This window comes from Delphinus delphis, chromosome 1 (genome assembly GCF_949987515.2).
Source record: "Delphinus delphis chromosome 1, mDelDel1.2, whole genome shotgun sequence".
Lineage (NCBI taxonomy): Eukaryota > Metazoa > Chordata > Mammalia > Artiodactyla > Delphinidae > Delphinus > Delphinus delphis.
The window spans coordinates 102,640,732-102,656,005 of record NC_082683.1 but is presented as its reverse complement, the minus strand read 5'-3'; the positions used below and the strand labels follow the sequence as shown (position 1 = coordinate 102,656,005).

The window sequence follows — 15,274 nt, the reverse complement described above, 5'->3', positions numbered from 1 at the left end:
CTCCTTTGTGAAGTTGTCTCTGATTTGTCATTGCCCATAGAACTTTACTGCATTAGGGGATAAAAATTAAGAGCCAGCATAACAGAAGTCTGAGCTGAGCCTACTGGGAATGCCAACTTCTCTGGACCTGTCTGATGAGTGGGGAGCCTCCCACAAGCTCAATTTGCATGACTCACGTTGCAGGAGAAAGGGGGCCTGTGATGAAGACGTTTCAGAGGTTCCTAGGAGCCGAGAATAAGAAATGGAGAGCATAGCGTGAAGCCTGTCTCACAGACTGGTTCCAGACAGGCTGGTGTCTAGACCCTATGGAGAAAGGAGATGTTAAACGAAAGCTAAAAGGAACTGTTTTCACAAGAAAATCTTTATAGAGACATGGGGGCACAAACAATCTTGGACCTGTTTGCAATCCAAACAGAGTGTCATGCAAAGACAAAATGAGGGTTAGGCACTCTTCCTTGCTTACCACCGTCTAGCTTTGGCATCTCACATGCTCCAGCATCCTTGCTGCAGTGGGAGCTCATAGATTTGAACAGAACAGCAGGAAGCCCTGTGGGAGGGGACTTGTTTGTGAACTCATATGAATTCCCAGAATCCAAGGGAAGCCCTAGAAATGCTTGAAGAACACTTTATAGATGGCCAAGACTCTGGGGCAAAAGTATGTAGAACTTGGATTATTATTGTTGATTCAATTTCATTCATGCGCATGGATGGGTAAGACCTGGAAAAACTTGGGTTATGCCTACTTTCATTTATGACTTGAAATGGTTTAAAACTTATCTTCATGTAAGTATCTGATTTGATCCTCATATGAGGTGGATACTATGATCACCAGATTTTTCTGATATCAATGTATTGAGCACAGTGTTGATTGTGGAAAGAGTCCAGAACTTTTTGTCAGTGGGCCTCATTTTGAGCTCTTACTCTTTTGCCTATGGTGGAGTGATCCTGGATAAACCCAACCTCTCTGAGCTTCAATTTCTTACCTGCAGGAAAGGAATACCAGCCCCTTTTGCACGGAGATGCCGTGAAACTCTGGGATGAATAATAACTCCCGTACCATTGTGAGAAACTATTAGGGCACGTGACCTTCTACCAACTGCATTCATTTTCTGCCATAAAACAGTTGTTCCTATCCATGCATCTCAATAGACTGAAAATAATGAAAGGAGTGTAGTCATGCCTTACTCTTCTTTGTGTCATCTTGTCCTGCAACTCAACCTGATGGTGTGGAATGCCTTGGGGTGATGAGTTTCTCATCGTTAGTGGGAGTGTGGTAGAGAGGATTCATGCGTCAGAACTGCTTGGACGAGACACCAATCCGGAGAGCCTAAGATCATTTATTAAAGTCGTCAGATATACAACAGATACAGATATAACACCTCAAATCAAGTTTCCCAGGAACATAATTCATGGCTAAAACTGACAGAACATTAGCCACTGAAAGAGAGCAGGGCGTGGCAAACTTTTTCCATGAAGGGCCAGATAGTAAACATTTTAGGTTTTGCAGGTCATAGAGTCTATCGTGACAACTACTCAACTCAGCCATTATATCATGACAGTAGCCATAGATAATATCTAGACAAACGGGAGTGCCTGTATTCCAACAAATTGCATTTTAAAAAAACAGGTAGTGGGCCACATTTGGCCTGTGGGCTACAGGTAGCCAACTCCTGAAACAGAGGTTTGTCCTGTTGCCAGGGAGGATTTATTAACACAAGAAGCTGAAAATAAAACAAGGTGGTGACATAGAATAGAAAAGCTGAAATCAATGAGTAAAAGTAAACTTCTCTGTTAAGACTGAAAAACTAAAATGGCCAAGGGCATAATTGGAGAGAGAAGAGGTTTCATGTAAAAAATGCCTGCTGAATTGGATGAAAACAAATTTTATTCTAAAGAAGTTCAGAAAGGTAGAAAGAAGATGCTGGGGTTTCAGTTACCTGAAAACTACTATAAGCCAAATGGTGTGGTGTGACTTCCTAGAAAATCCAACGTGCTCTATCTAGTTCCCATTAATGAAAACAGAACATCCAGAAAAAACTAGGTGATAGTCCCAGGGGAGCAGGGTGGAGTCTGCTTGAGTCACCACTGGATCCCACGCACCTACCCCAGTGCTCAACACCCAGGAGGTGCTCACTGGGCAGTAATCATTCCCATGCTCTGCTCTGGGTGGGGCAGTCAGATATTTGAGTGTCTGGTCTGTGCAGTCTCTGTGATGAATTCAAATGTGACAAACTGGTGTTTGAGCTGAGAGCTGAAAGGCAGTATCCAGGCAAGGAGGGAGAACAGTGGTTGGGGGTAAGAGTGCCTGAAATGGGGGCAGCACCAGGATCTATTCCGATTCTCTGATGGGGCTCAATCCCATTCTCTTTCCTTTCAATATTCAATTAAAATACGGGTTTCTGGAAATAACGGCGGGGGTGGGGGGAGCATCACACTTCAATGTTAAGAAATCTTAACATTAGCTTTGCTTTTGGAAAAATTTGCTCCCTTATCTGAGAGAGAAGAAATAAATGCTCTGACCTGTTTAAAAAAACATTTGGAGTATTTCAAATGAGGCTACAAAGGGAGATGAAATCAAGGAACCCATAGGCCTGCGGTGGGAGTCCTCATAGCCACCAAAAATCCCCTTGCAAAGGAACTAATTATGTTTGGAGAGGACGTGTGTGCCTGATAAAATAATTAAAAATAAATTGCTAGCCTTGGAAATGCAAATTAATGAGTGTTAAAGCAACCCTGTTGGTCACATAGATAATAAATAGATGTGTTTTCTCAAGCCTGTTAGGTGGCACTGATTGATTTCCAATTCTGGCTACAACAGGGTCTAAGCTGCTTTTGAAACAAAGGTGAGGGGACCCCAGACCCAGTGGGGACAGTTGTTATCTCCTAGGGGACAGTGGTTGGAAGCCTTCGGCCATGACACTCCCCATCCCCCTCCTCCTGACTTTTCCTGGCTGAGAATAGAGGATGCTGAGATTACTATTCCCCCTGACCTCCTAGCCCCTGCCGGAGCAGGACGGGACAGTGGCACTGTTAAGTCCTCTGCCCTCAGATAACTGACACAGCCACCTTTCCTGCTACCCGGTGCTGTCAGGTCAAGGAAAATAAGGCTTTGGCTAAAAAAGCCAGGAGCCAGATGGAACTTTGGGTGTGGGGAGGAAAGGGAGATATGAGGCCTTGGGGAGCTGACTGGAGCACTGTTGCAAAATGTTTAAAAAAAGTTTTTCCTGGGCTTCCCTGGTGGTGCAGTGGTTGAGAGTCCACCTGCCGATGCGGGGGACACGAGTTTGTGCCCCGGTCCGGGAAGATCCCACATGCCGCGGAGCGGCTGGGCCCGTGAGCCACGGCCGCTGAGCCTGCGCGTCCGGAGCCTGTGCTCCGCAACGGGAGAGGCCACAACAGTGAGAGGCCCGTGTACTGCAAAAAAAAAAAAAAAAAGTTTTTCCTTAGCAATGACTTAATAAGTCTTATGGAGAAAAGAAAGAAAAAAAAAAAGGAAAGAAAGTCAGGCTACAAAATACCTTATCCTTTCACTAAAGAACCAATACTGATGAAGCACCTACTATGCAGAGCTTGCTCGTCAGTGGCATTTATAGATGGGACGGAGATGGAGTGGAGGAGAAAATGGGATTTCTGCCTTGAAGGAAGCCACAGTCTGATTGGGAGGCAGATTTGATGTGAATGAAGGGCATAGTCCCAACCCCTTTTCCTTGCTGGCATCAGGTCCTTTCCTACGTGTCTTATCTGGAGGCAAAAGGTTACCTGGAGCCAGTGTGTGGCTCCAACACTGAGTGTTGTCCAGGGAATCAGTGACATAAGAGAGGGGAGCATCGCCCTGGGCTCTGCCGTGGGATCTCATTTAATCCCCAGCAGCTGCGTGAGGGAGGTACTCCTCTCCTTACAGATCTATGGACGCAGAACCTAAGCCCCGTGAGGTGTGGCAAGCGGAAGACGGTGTAACGGAGTCACCTAGCTCCTGTGGGGGATGCGATGGGTAGATGAGGTGACACGTGAAGAAACACTTAACGGTTTCTGGCACCACATACGCGCTCAATAAATGTTCCCTCTGAGTCCTAGGTACCTCGCCCCAGGCCGCAGACTCAGAGGAGGACAGAGGCAGGGGGTACTCCTCTCCTGGTCAGTCCAGTTTCAAAGTCCGCACTCTTTCCACAGGGCTGCAGGCACCTCTCGGGATTCAACTGTCTTCACCGTCCTCTTCCAATCTGTGTGCGGTCCTGCTTCCAGCACTTTTCAGGTCCACCCAGAGGGCCTTTTCTTTCCGTATGCTTAGGCTCAGAGTTGACAACTTCCTGGCCTTGCAGTACAGGCAGAGGAGGGAAATGAACAGAAGGATGAGCATAAGGAAGGGGCAGATGAAGAGGAAATAGAGTAAAGGTGCTGATGAGCAGATCCTGGAAGGAAACGTGGGCTCTGCGACAAAAAGGAAGAAAATGAAGAGAATAATTAGTCTCCAGCTTATTTGTACTCATCAGTTATAAACACTTCTGGGATTTATTGTTACAGGAAAATATATGTAAGAATAACGGGGCCAAATGGCAGTGTGCCCCTTAAATCACATGCGAGGAGCAAAGGAAAGGGAGCTGGGAGAAGAGAGCTCCAGGATGGCCTGTTCCAGCCTGACTCCCCCTCACCCAACAATTTCCAACCACCAGAGGTTCCCATGACCTACTTAAAACGAACAGCCAGAAAGAAAAACAAAACAGAAAAGAAAACCTCTCCTTTAATCTTCTTTCCTCAGAAAAGATATCTATAATTCAACCCTCGTTCCCAACTCTGTTGCCGGTCCTGAATTTTTAACTGAGTTATTCCCACTGCTGCTTCTGAAAACACACACAGACACATACGCACGCGCACGCGCACACGCATGCTCTGCACTGTCCTGATAAGAACAACAGCAGCTACAAGTAAGAAGCACCATCTCTTCCTGAATCTCCAAACTGGTCTCACACTCTCCCACCCCCATTCAGCTCCTTTCCCCTCTTGCTCTTACCATCACCTCTACCTGGCGTGCTCACTGCACCATATCCTCGAGGTCCCACTGGCCTCACTCTCCATCACTCCAGCCTTCCACCTCTCCTCAGGCAGTTTTCCTCTTCTTTCTATCCTCTTCTCACACATGCCTTTGTTTAGACCTCTTTCATCCCCTTTTAATCATCTTTGTCAGCACAGTTACTTGAGTAGCTCTGACAGTGTCCTTTGTTTCTATAGTCCTTGCAGTGCCTAGCACATGTGCCTGATAACGTTTGCTGATCTGAATTAAACTGGATTCACTGCAACCACATGGGCAAAGGCTACTATATAAAGGCATGCTGAAGCATCTGGCAGCTGCAGTCCGAGGGGAAGTGCTATCAACACATGGACACACAGAGTACGCACCAGCAGCCCCCGAGGGGTTCCTGGCCACACAGCCAGGGAAGCAAAGGCGAGAGAACTGCCAGTGCCACAGGCTCCAGGAAGCAGTGACTCAGGTGACTAGTCAAAGGACAGGGATTCAGTCTCTCGATGCACAAAGACATATGCTTAAAGAGACACCAACTATTAAATGTAGTCTTCTGACTACATTTGTTTATGACAGGATATTCAAAACCAGGGCTCTTCTGAAAAATCTGATGCTAATAGTAGCTGTGCTTTTATTGGAAAACTGTAATGACCTAAGCACTTTCTTCTTCAGAGGTTAAGCTGTAGGATTCATGGGATTACAGACGCTTAGAGATGAAGATGACAGGTTTAGAGGTCATTGCGACCAACCTCATGCTGCAAGAATTCCATTTTTTTTTGGCATTGCAGATACATTTTGCACACTGAAGGACATCTCTTTGTGGGAGGTTAAGAAAGAATCTAAACCTGTGTCCAGCTCCTGCATTGTAAACTCCGGGAGGAGAGGGCCTATGTCTTACGTATCTTTTCCCCTTGTGCAGCACTTTGCTCATAGGTCATCAATGGAGACTAAAGAATGAGTCAATTGTGTGAGTGATTTGCGCACACAGGAACCCAGGAGTAGCTATCATCATGTTACCCAGAGTAAAGACCATCACTGAACGTTAGCCTGGCAGCTCTGAACAGGGCTGGCAAGGAGCTATGGGGGTTTGTGGCCCGGTTCTTCTCTGGTCTCATTTATATTCTCCACCCTAGATTTGGTTTTTGTTTTTGAAAGGGTGGGCAATGATAAAGATAGATTTTGAATTCTTTCTCATCTCCTCTCCACATCCTACCTGACCCTTCTCTCCAAGGCCCTGGCTTGACTACAATATTTCTCCCAGGTCTTACCTGAATACATTTGGAAGCGTATGGTTAAGAAGGAAGTGCAGACTGAAATGCTGAAAGAGAATAGAGCTGGAGAGTGGGTAAGAGGTCTGGCCTTGCTACTTCACACTACTCCTGTGCAGAGTAGGGATTGAGCACCTCCTATGTCTCAAAGAGAGCTGGGTTCAAATCCTGGCTCTACAACTTACTGCTATTGACTTCGGACAAATTACTTTTCCTCTCTCTCTAATCATTAGTTTCCTAGTCAATCAAGCGAGGATAATAATTTCTAGAGTTGTGATGAGATAATGCTTAATAAAGCATGAAACAGTGCCTAGCACATTTGTTGAGTCAGCAAGAAATAAATATCAGCTAGAAAGCTACTAAGAAAGTTAGGAAAATCATAGGTGACTTTTTCCCAAGAGACCAGGCAGAAAAGAGGGCTGAACCTGATGATTCCTCACTCAGGGACCGCAGACTTGGCCGCGTCCTTCCACAGCCCACGTCTCTCCCTTGACTCTCTGATCTCCCTGTCCCCTGGGTGGGTGGGTGACATTCAGCTGAGAGTCAAATGATTACTTGGGAGACTCTGGCTTCCTGTTCCAATCACGAGAGGCAGAGAACCGGGAGGTAAGAGTCCGCGGCACCCGTGGGTCACCATTGCTAGGATGGTGGTGTGATGTTGGGGGGGATGGGGCCGGCACACAGAAGGTGGAAAGAAACCTGGCGCTTGGATTTTCTGCCACTGAGACTCTAACCTTCCGTGTGAAGGGACTGCCAGAGGGCTTGACTATCTAAATGGGGCTGGGCTTCGAGCAATCTGCCATCCAAGGACGACAAAGTGCGCCCTTCGCAGTGCCGAATTGGCCAACAGCTAGAAACTGTCAGTGCTTCTAAATTACCTCTCCTGGGAGGGCGGTGTTTTCTCTGGATCCCACAGTCACCATTCCCACCATCTGCCTCTCACCCGTATCTGGATTAGCATTAGTGACATTCAAAACCATTAAGGTTTGGCATTTTGAAGCAATCTGAGTAAGTGCTCAGTGCTCCAAGTACAAGGTCTGTAAGGAAGAGCCAGAAGTATAATGAGAACACTGCATCACAAGGTTTAGTTTGCAACTTGCTTCTACCCCCAGCCAAACACATCATGAGGAGCGTTCCTTTCTGATATTACCCCAGAAATACCGACTTTAGGAGAAGAAAGGTGGAGGATGATGAGGGGGCTACCAACGCACCCCCAACCCCAGACTTGGGCAGCTGACGTGCCAGGTGTGGCCGTGCGGGAGGGGTGGCTCCTGCCAAGAACTGAAAGCAGGATTAGGTAACCTGATACAAGCGCATCCCAGAGTAAGTGAGCCCCTTACAGCATCAGTTTCAACTCCATTGGAGAGTCGCTTGCTCATTTTTCATCAAGCATTTGTTGAACCGAGCGCTATGTGCCAGGCCTCGTTGGAAGCACCGGGGTAGCGTTGATAAAATAGCATGTTCTCTCCAGAAACATCAGTGTGATGGGGCATATCTCCTTTGAGAATCCACTTTCTAAATATATCCTTACCCCCCAAAAGCTGGGAAATAGTGACAAATACCATTCTATTACAAATAATCCAGTCCCCAGAAAGCTTTACAGCCTTGCCTATTAATCACAGAGAATTCTCTAGAATGAGATACAAAAAGACTCAAGTAGCTGTAGCCCCTGCTTTGGCTTCGTCATAGCTAAGGAAGTAAGATGGAGAGGAAAAATGCAAGGTGCGTTCCACCAGGGAAATACCTCTCAACTTTTCTGCCTTCACAGGATCTACACGCTTCACAGTTCTATCAAGTAGTCCTAAACTAACCCAACCCAGAAGTGCCAAATAAAGGTGGTAGAAAACCATTTGAGAAGTGAGAGTTGGTAGCCTATTGTATTTAAACTGGACTTTATTCATACACAGGCTGGTCCTGACCGGGAGGGCAGCTACACGGATTCAGTATTTGAGTTTCTGTGCCAGGCACTGTGCTAGTGCTGAGAACAAGACATTCAGTCTTTGCCTTCTCAGAAGGTATTGTGTGGCACTGAGGATGGATGTTACACAGGTGGGATGACTAAGAAAATAAGGTAAGTCACTGAGAAAGTGGCAGTTAAGTTGGTCGGTGAATGATTAGTAGGTGTGGATCTGGGACAGATACCAGGAAGGAGCATTCCAATCAGGAGGTGGTATAAGTTCACTCAAGATGTTGGACTGGGCTTCCCTGGTGGCACAGTGGTTGAGAGTCCGCCTGCCGATGCAGGGGACACGGGTTCATGCCCCGGTCCGGGAGGATCCCACGTGCCGCGGAGCGGCTGGGCCCGTGAGCCATGGCCGCTGAGCCTGTGCATCTGGAGCCTGTGCTCCGCAATGGGAGAGACCACAGCAGTGAGAGGCCCGCGTACCGCAAAAAAAAAAAAAAAGATGTTGGACTGTCAGTCATAACCATTCTCTTCTAATCTTCCTCTTCTTCCTCTCTACTGGCTCTTTTCTCTCTAGATGTAACAGTGCTCAAGTCCCTACCATCTTCAAACCAAAACAAAACAAAGCAAAGCTTCACTGCACCTCTTGCCATTTGCTCGTCTTCTCTCTTTCCGTTTACATCAAAGCTCTTGAAAGCATGAACTGGATTTGATGCGCCCACTTTCTCCCTGCAGTCTGACTTTTCTCACTATTTTTCTGTAACTGCCCTATATTGTTAAACCCAATGGATATTTTCCTATTTGGGTCTTAATTGGCCTCTTTGCACTAGTCGAGTCTGTCGGCTCTCCCGACTCTTGATCCCTCCTGCCTTTGGTGTCTGTGATACCACCATACCCTGGTTCTCCTCCTACCTCTAGGCTACTCCTTCCACTCTCCTTCACAGGTTCCTCTTCTGCAGTCCCCCAAGAAATAGCCGTGTATCTCAGGGATCCATCCTTGGGCATCATTATAGGCCATAAGCTGATGATTTCTAATCTATAACTCTGGTAGAGATCTCATTTGGAGATCCTGAAGTTTATTGGACAGATCTCCCTAGATGACTCACTGGTACTCCAAACTCAATTCCAGTCCAACTTATTCAAAATTGAACTCATCTTCCCCTTTAGTCCTTTCTCCTATATTACCTCATTTAGTGACTGTCCCCACTATCCATCTTAGGCCAGAAGCCTGGTATTCATCCTCGATTCTCTTCTTCTGCTCATTCACCATCCACATACCCCTAATCAGCCTCTAAATCCTGAAGACCCCATCTCCTAATATGGAATGCAGAATGCCTGTCTTTCTCTCAGCCCTCACAGGCACTGCCTTAATTCAGGCCTTCATCTTGTCTCACCTGGGTCCCTACAATCAATTTCAAATAGTTCTCCCTTCTCTGTGCCTACCTCCCTTTCAATTCATTTTTAACACTGTTCCCAGGAAGAGCTTTCTAAAATGCAAATCTGATGTGTCACTCTCCTGCCTGAACTTGTTCAACGACACTCTGTAACTTCCATGAGAAAGCTTATCTTCCCTAGCTCCAAACAAAAGACCCACTTGACATCTGTACCCGTTCCATCCCACTAGCCTCCTCTCTTGCCATCCTACCACAGTTTCTCTGATCATCTAGCATATACTTTCCTTTTCCCAAAACATGTGCCTTCCTTTTTATAGGCCCCATACTCTGGGGAACCTTTCCAGATCTCCTCCCAACCCAGCTCTTCATCCCAGCCCTGCCTCTGCTCCTTCCTTAGTATCCTGAGACTATTTCTTTCATGACACGTATCATGTTGGACTTTACTTCCCCACCAGACTCAGCTCTGTGGGAACAGATTCCGTAATATATTTTTTGTGTGTCCTCAGAAGCTCATATAGTTATTTATTGAAGAAATTAAAGTATTTTATCACATAAATAGATATATACATAGGTAGATGTGTGTGTGTGTGTGTGTGTGTGTGTGTGTGTGCGCGCGCGCGTCGCTAGCATGTTTGGAGTTATAAGGGGAGAAGGAGGTAACGTTTGTTGAGCACTTAGAGCACGCCAGGGACTGTGCTAGATACTTCGTATGCATTTGTACCATAATCCTCATTTTATGAGAAAGCCGAGTAACCAGGGTACGACTTCATAGCGAGTAGGGAGGTGATAGAGCTGCAATTTGAGACTCGGCTTGTCTGATTCCAAACCCTGGGATTTTTCATCACCCACACTGTCTTCCCAACTACCAGAAAGGAACAGCCAGGCAGAAGAAGTGAGATGCTATATTATACAGATTTACTTGGGAACACTTAACTGTACTTATAATGAAAACCCTCAGGTTCTCAAGGCACAGGCTTTCCAGCTCCTTCAGTTGTGAAGAATACAAAGACCATTCAGTCTGTAACATTTTCTTTCCAGAGCTGATCTTTTTAAAAACTTTACAGCTGTTTTATAAGAATTCCACAAAGATGAACAGTATATATATGCTTTGAACGATCCCACCTGTCTCAGAGGAGATGTGCTTTTTAGCCACAGAATATACACTTTTTACAGTTATTATCTATTTATTCTACTGCATAAACGGCTGAATCTACAGAGCCTAGGAATTCCAGTGGGAAAACATGTATGGAATGTGCTCAGGGTGGGGACTTCCTCTAATTGTTGGAATGGAAGAAAAGCTGATAGGAAGATAAATCCTGCCTGGATACTTGGGAGAAGAATCCTGCTGAAGAATAGTCAGGGGACGAGAATGATGGACCCCAGCGAACAAGTTAGATAACTCTGACTTCCACTCTAGAAGCCTTGCTGGGGCTGGGATGCAACTGTCCCAACTCTGAGAAGGTACCATCCGTTCTCAGTAGCCCTCGTTCCCTCCTACAGACTGTCCCCAAAGCTAGCTGGTGCTGTAGGGATGTTATCTTTATTGATCCTTTCTACTCTTCCTGGGATGGGGCAGCAAGACCACACCTCTGCCTCTCCAGTGACCCTCTCTCACTGTAAGTTTAACCTATAGCTCACCTCTCGCCTTATCCTTAAACCCCACCAGAAAGAAATGGCTCAGAGGATGAGCAGGCTACAACATCTACTGGCTCCTTAGTCACCTGGGAAGATTTACTGGTCTGGCTGGAGGAATCTTTGCTTAATGAATGCCTGTTACATGCTTGGCACCGCACTGGCTGGAAGGAAGCCCTCTCCTCCTTCACGACCTCTTGTTCTACACACCTCCTAAAGCAGGATAAGTTGACCTTCCCACACAGAGAAGGGTCACCCTTTGGCCAATGGTCTTCAAGCAGCTGTCTTTTTGCCAGAGCCTGTAAACAAGTTCTATGGGACACACTTCCTCCCTTGATGACTTTCAAGGTGCAGTCAGGAGAGGCACACCCAATGACTATCACGACCAAAACTCCCATAGTTTGTTGAACACATCAATGAGAAGCTTGTCGCTTATTCGTTGAGAAAGGCTTTTTTTTTGTTGGGTTCGTTTTGACTCAGGGAGCATCTAGATATAGCTGATTTTGGTTCAACCAGATCAAACACAAAGTCACCATGTCCCTATTGCTCACCTCACTCCCACCACAGGTCAGCCTTCTGAGATTGGAGAATTAGCCAAGAGGTAAGGATGTCTGCCTCCAACATTATTTGGTTATTTAAAGGGATACAATGTTGATGGCTTTTTTGTTTAAGAGGGAAAGTGGGGGAGGAGGTCAGATGCCCTTGACATTTAAACGTCCATGCCAAAACCTCAGGTAACCTTGTCTGCCCAAACTGAGTTACTGTTGAGAGAAATGGCGAAGTCATTTTCTTTCGGGAATCTGTAAATTGTTTTCAGTCTGAAAAGAAGCAAAACATAGCTGGGTGGGAAAGCATAGGAGGGGAGACAAAGATTCTCCTGACCGCAAGCCATGACAGATGAACCGCTAGTTACCTGAAGGCAGCACCGTGAGCACCACACGCTGTGACTCGTCTGATGATTGGCTGACCCACTTGGTTGGGTTACCGTGTAGCTGCCACTCTGCCACCCTGCACCAGTACATTCCAGCATCCTCCATCTCCACTCGATGTATCATCAGGACAAAGTCTGCAGGGGATGAACGGTAACAGTGCAGGCGCCTCCTGAGCCCCTCTTCGCCATACTCCAGCAAGCCGTCATGCTGCAGGTGCACCAGCATTTTACTTCCAGAATTTTCTCTGTTCCAGTACCACATCACAGAGAACAGGGAGGCTGGGCTGCCCGCACTCTCCAGGCTGCAGCGGATGGCCACCTCGCTGTGCTCGGAGGCATTTTTTGTCCCGGACACTTTGGAGATGCGTACCTTACTTCCTAGGAAATAAAATGGCGGTAAGTTCGAGAAGAACCCAGATCTTAGATTGGACACCTCCTCTGAAAAGTCTACTTCTCATTGAAGGGATGCCATCTTATAATTTTTAGATATCAGGTCCTTCATCTTTAACACTTTTCCTTGACCCTTATCCTTCTTCCATATTTGCCAGAACATTCTCTGCTATGAATCAAACCAGCCACTTCCCTTCATCAGTCTGCCTCTTGCCTGCTGGACCTGACACTGAAAACCACCCAGCTTTGCCGGATGTTCTGCTCTGCTGCTTTTACTTCTCCCGGCTCAGCTCTCCCTTCTGCTTCCCAGAAAGGCCATTCGAAACTTCCAGCCCGCCCCTCAAGTCCCATGTTCCACCACTACCCCTTTTTGTTTTTGCAAATTACCCTCCTCCCATACACTGGATCTCACCTCAGGTATTAGACGCAGGGAAAGAGGAGGTTACCCAAGAGACTGAGCATTTTCATACATGTGTTAGAATATTACTCAAGGAGACTATTTACATTATTGGATTAGACTAAGTTTTAAACAGATTTTGACATTTACTTTTTTAAAATGTTCCCCTTTTAACTCACAGGTGAGGACTTGGAACGCTAGAGTAATCACACACAAAATAAATTATAGTATGCACTAAATTTTCAACTCTACTACAAACATATTTATTGATCTATCTTTAAAAGAACATCTTTGTCTGATCCTACATTCTTTTTTAGCTACCATCTTTACTCTCTCTTTCCCTTTATGGAGAAGCATGTGAAATATTAGTTTACATGGTACTGCCTCTGCTTCCTCACCTCAAGTTACTCCCTACTTCATTGCCATCAGCTTTCCAATCTCATCTCTAGGCTCTGGCCGAGGTCCCCAGAAAAGGCCCGATTTCCCAGCTCAAGAGACTTTCCAGTCTTTTTTGTCCTCTCTGCAGTTTCTGTCACTGAAATCCATTTTCTTCTGATATCCTCTCCTCTTTTGATTTCAGAGAAAGCATCCCTCATACAATTCTTACGAATCCTTCTCAGTATCTTTCCCTGGGGCCTCTTCCTTAACTTACTTCCTACACCAGGGTACACAGCTAGCTACTCCCAGCCAGCCACACACAGCCCACAAATATGTTTTATTTGATATCTTCAGTATTTTAAAAGAATTTGAATTCATTATGGACATTCCAAAGTGAGTGACGTCACCAAAAAAAGATTTTAGGCATTTCTTGATAGACTAAAAGATTGAACAGCACTGGTCCCACGTTTCTGAATGGGAAGCGCTGGCTTGAGCTAAGAAATGGTGCGCACTTCTTAAAGGGGTGGGCACACACTGTCAAGATTCAGCTTGGACAACTGGGAGAAAGGGATGCCAGCCACCCAGATGGAGAATGGAGTGGCCATAAGCCTTGTGGGATGGCCAAGATGATAAACACCATCATGATGATTTGGGACATAAGGATGATTTGGGATATGCTGAATGTGAGGCTCTCTGGGTCAACCAAGTAGAAATGTGCAACAAGCAGATGGGTAGAAAGGCCTGGAGCTCAGGAGATGGGGGCTAAGCATAAAATCTTAGAGCTGTTTCACTGAAGGTGGTAGTTGGTACCGCCAAGGTGGGATTTAAGAGGTTTTGAAAGGCACAGAGAGAAGAAAAATGGTCTCAGGTATCCCTGATGAACACCTGCATTGAGCAGGGAGAGGAAGGGCATGGAGAAGGGCGGCCAGAGCGGCAGGAAGAGACCCTCGCGCTCAGCTGCTACTTTGCCCCTGCTGCTCCCAGGCGACTGCGAGCTCCTTAAGGCTCTGCCTTCTTTATCTTTGGATTCCTAATTGCCTAACACATAGCAATGTTCATTATAATCTTATTTTTTGATGTTACACTGAAAATAGAATTTTCAGTGCCAAACTAGATTAACTTATTTGCATCGTGCTTTTGGATCTTGGCCAGCTCCCAAACCTTAGCTGTGAGGTTCATTTAATTTTAATCAACATTGGAGGTGACCTAACTAAGGCTGACAGATCTAATCAACCCTGCCCACATTTAGACCACGGCACTCTTAGACTAATGCAAATGAATGGAACTTCTATTTCTTTTTTTTTTTTTGGTGGTACACGGGCCTCTCACTGTTGTGGCCTCTCCCGTTGCGGAGCACAGGCTCCGGACGCGCAGGCTCAGCGGCCATGGCTCACGGGCCCAGCCGCTCTGCGGCACGTGGGATCCTCCCAGACCGGGGCACGAACCCGCGTCCCCTGCATTGGCAGGCGGACTCTCAACCACTGCGCCACCAGGGAAGCCCTCTATTTCATTTTTAAAGATCTCCTGAGGAGGAGGAGATGCCCTCAGTAAGCCATTCCAGCAGTTGACTACTTCTATTTGCCTTATGTTTAGGCAGCCAAACGTTGAACAGCAGTCTCTCCATACATCCCTATAGAGTTGGACAGTTTCTGTTCACAGTGGGAGAAATATGCTTTGTATTACTCTCTTTCTGCCAAATTACAGTAGAGCCCCACTGGAGTGACACAGCTTGTTTTACAGAGAGCTGGAGATACGATACCCTGGGTCGCTGCACAGACCAGCCTGTCAGGCTGAGAAGCAAACCAATCAAAGGGATCTTGCTCCCATCTAAGCTTCTCCAAATCTCAGCTTGACTCAAAGGGACCCCCGCCTGCTCTGGTGGGCTATCCAGTCCTGCAGTCACTGTGCAGGTGGGCACTATTCCTATGACTGTAGGTCATATTTTTACCTTCATCTAATCACTC

General features: G+C 46.4%; 1 protein-coding gene across 1 annotated transcript in view; it reads right to left on the bottom strand.

Annotated features, from left to right (window-relative positions):
* Positions 1–4,192: 4,192 nt before the first annotated feature.
* CD101 (CD101 molecule) overlaps positions 4,193–15,274 on the bottom strand; it is a 33,618-nt gene continuing 22,536 nt past the window's right edge. Inside the window, exons 8-9 of the mRNA XM_060007044.1 lie at positions 12,128–12,523; positions 4,193–4,428 (exon numbers count right to left, since the gene is read on the bottom strand). Of these exons, the coding sequence (XP_059863027.1) occupies positions 4,193–4,428; positions 12,128–12,523 (632 nt within the window). The remainder of the gene's footprint in view (positions 4,429–12,127; positions 12,524–15,274) is intronic.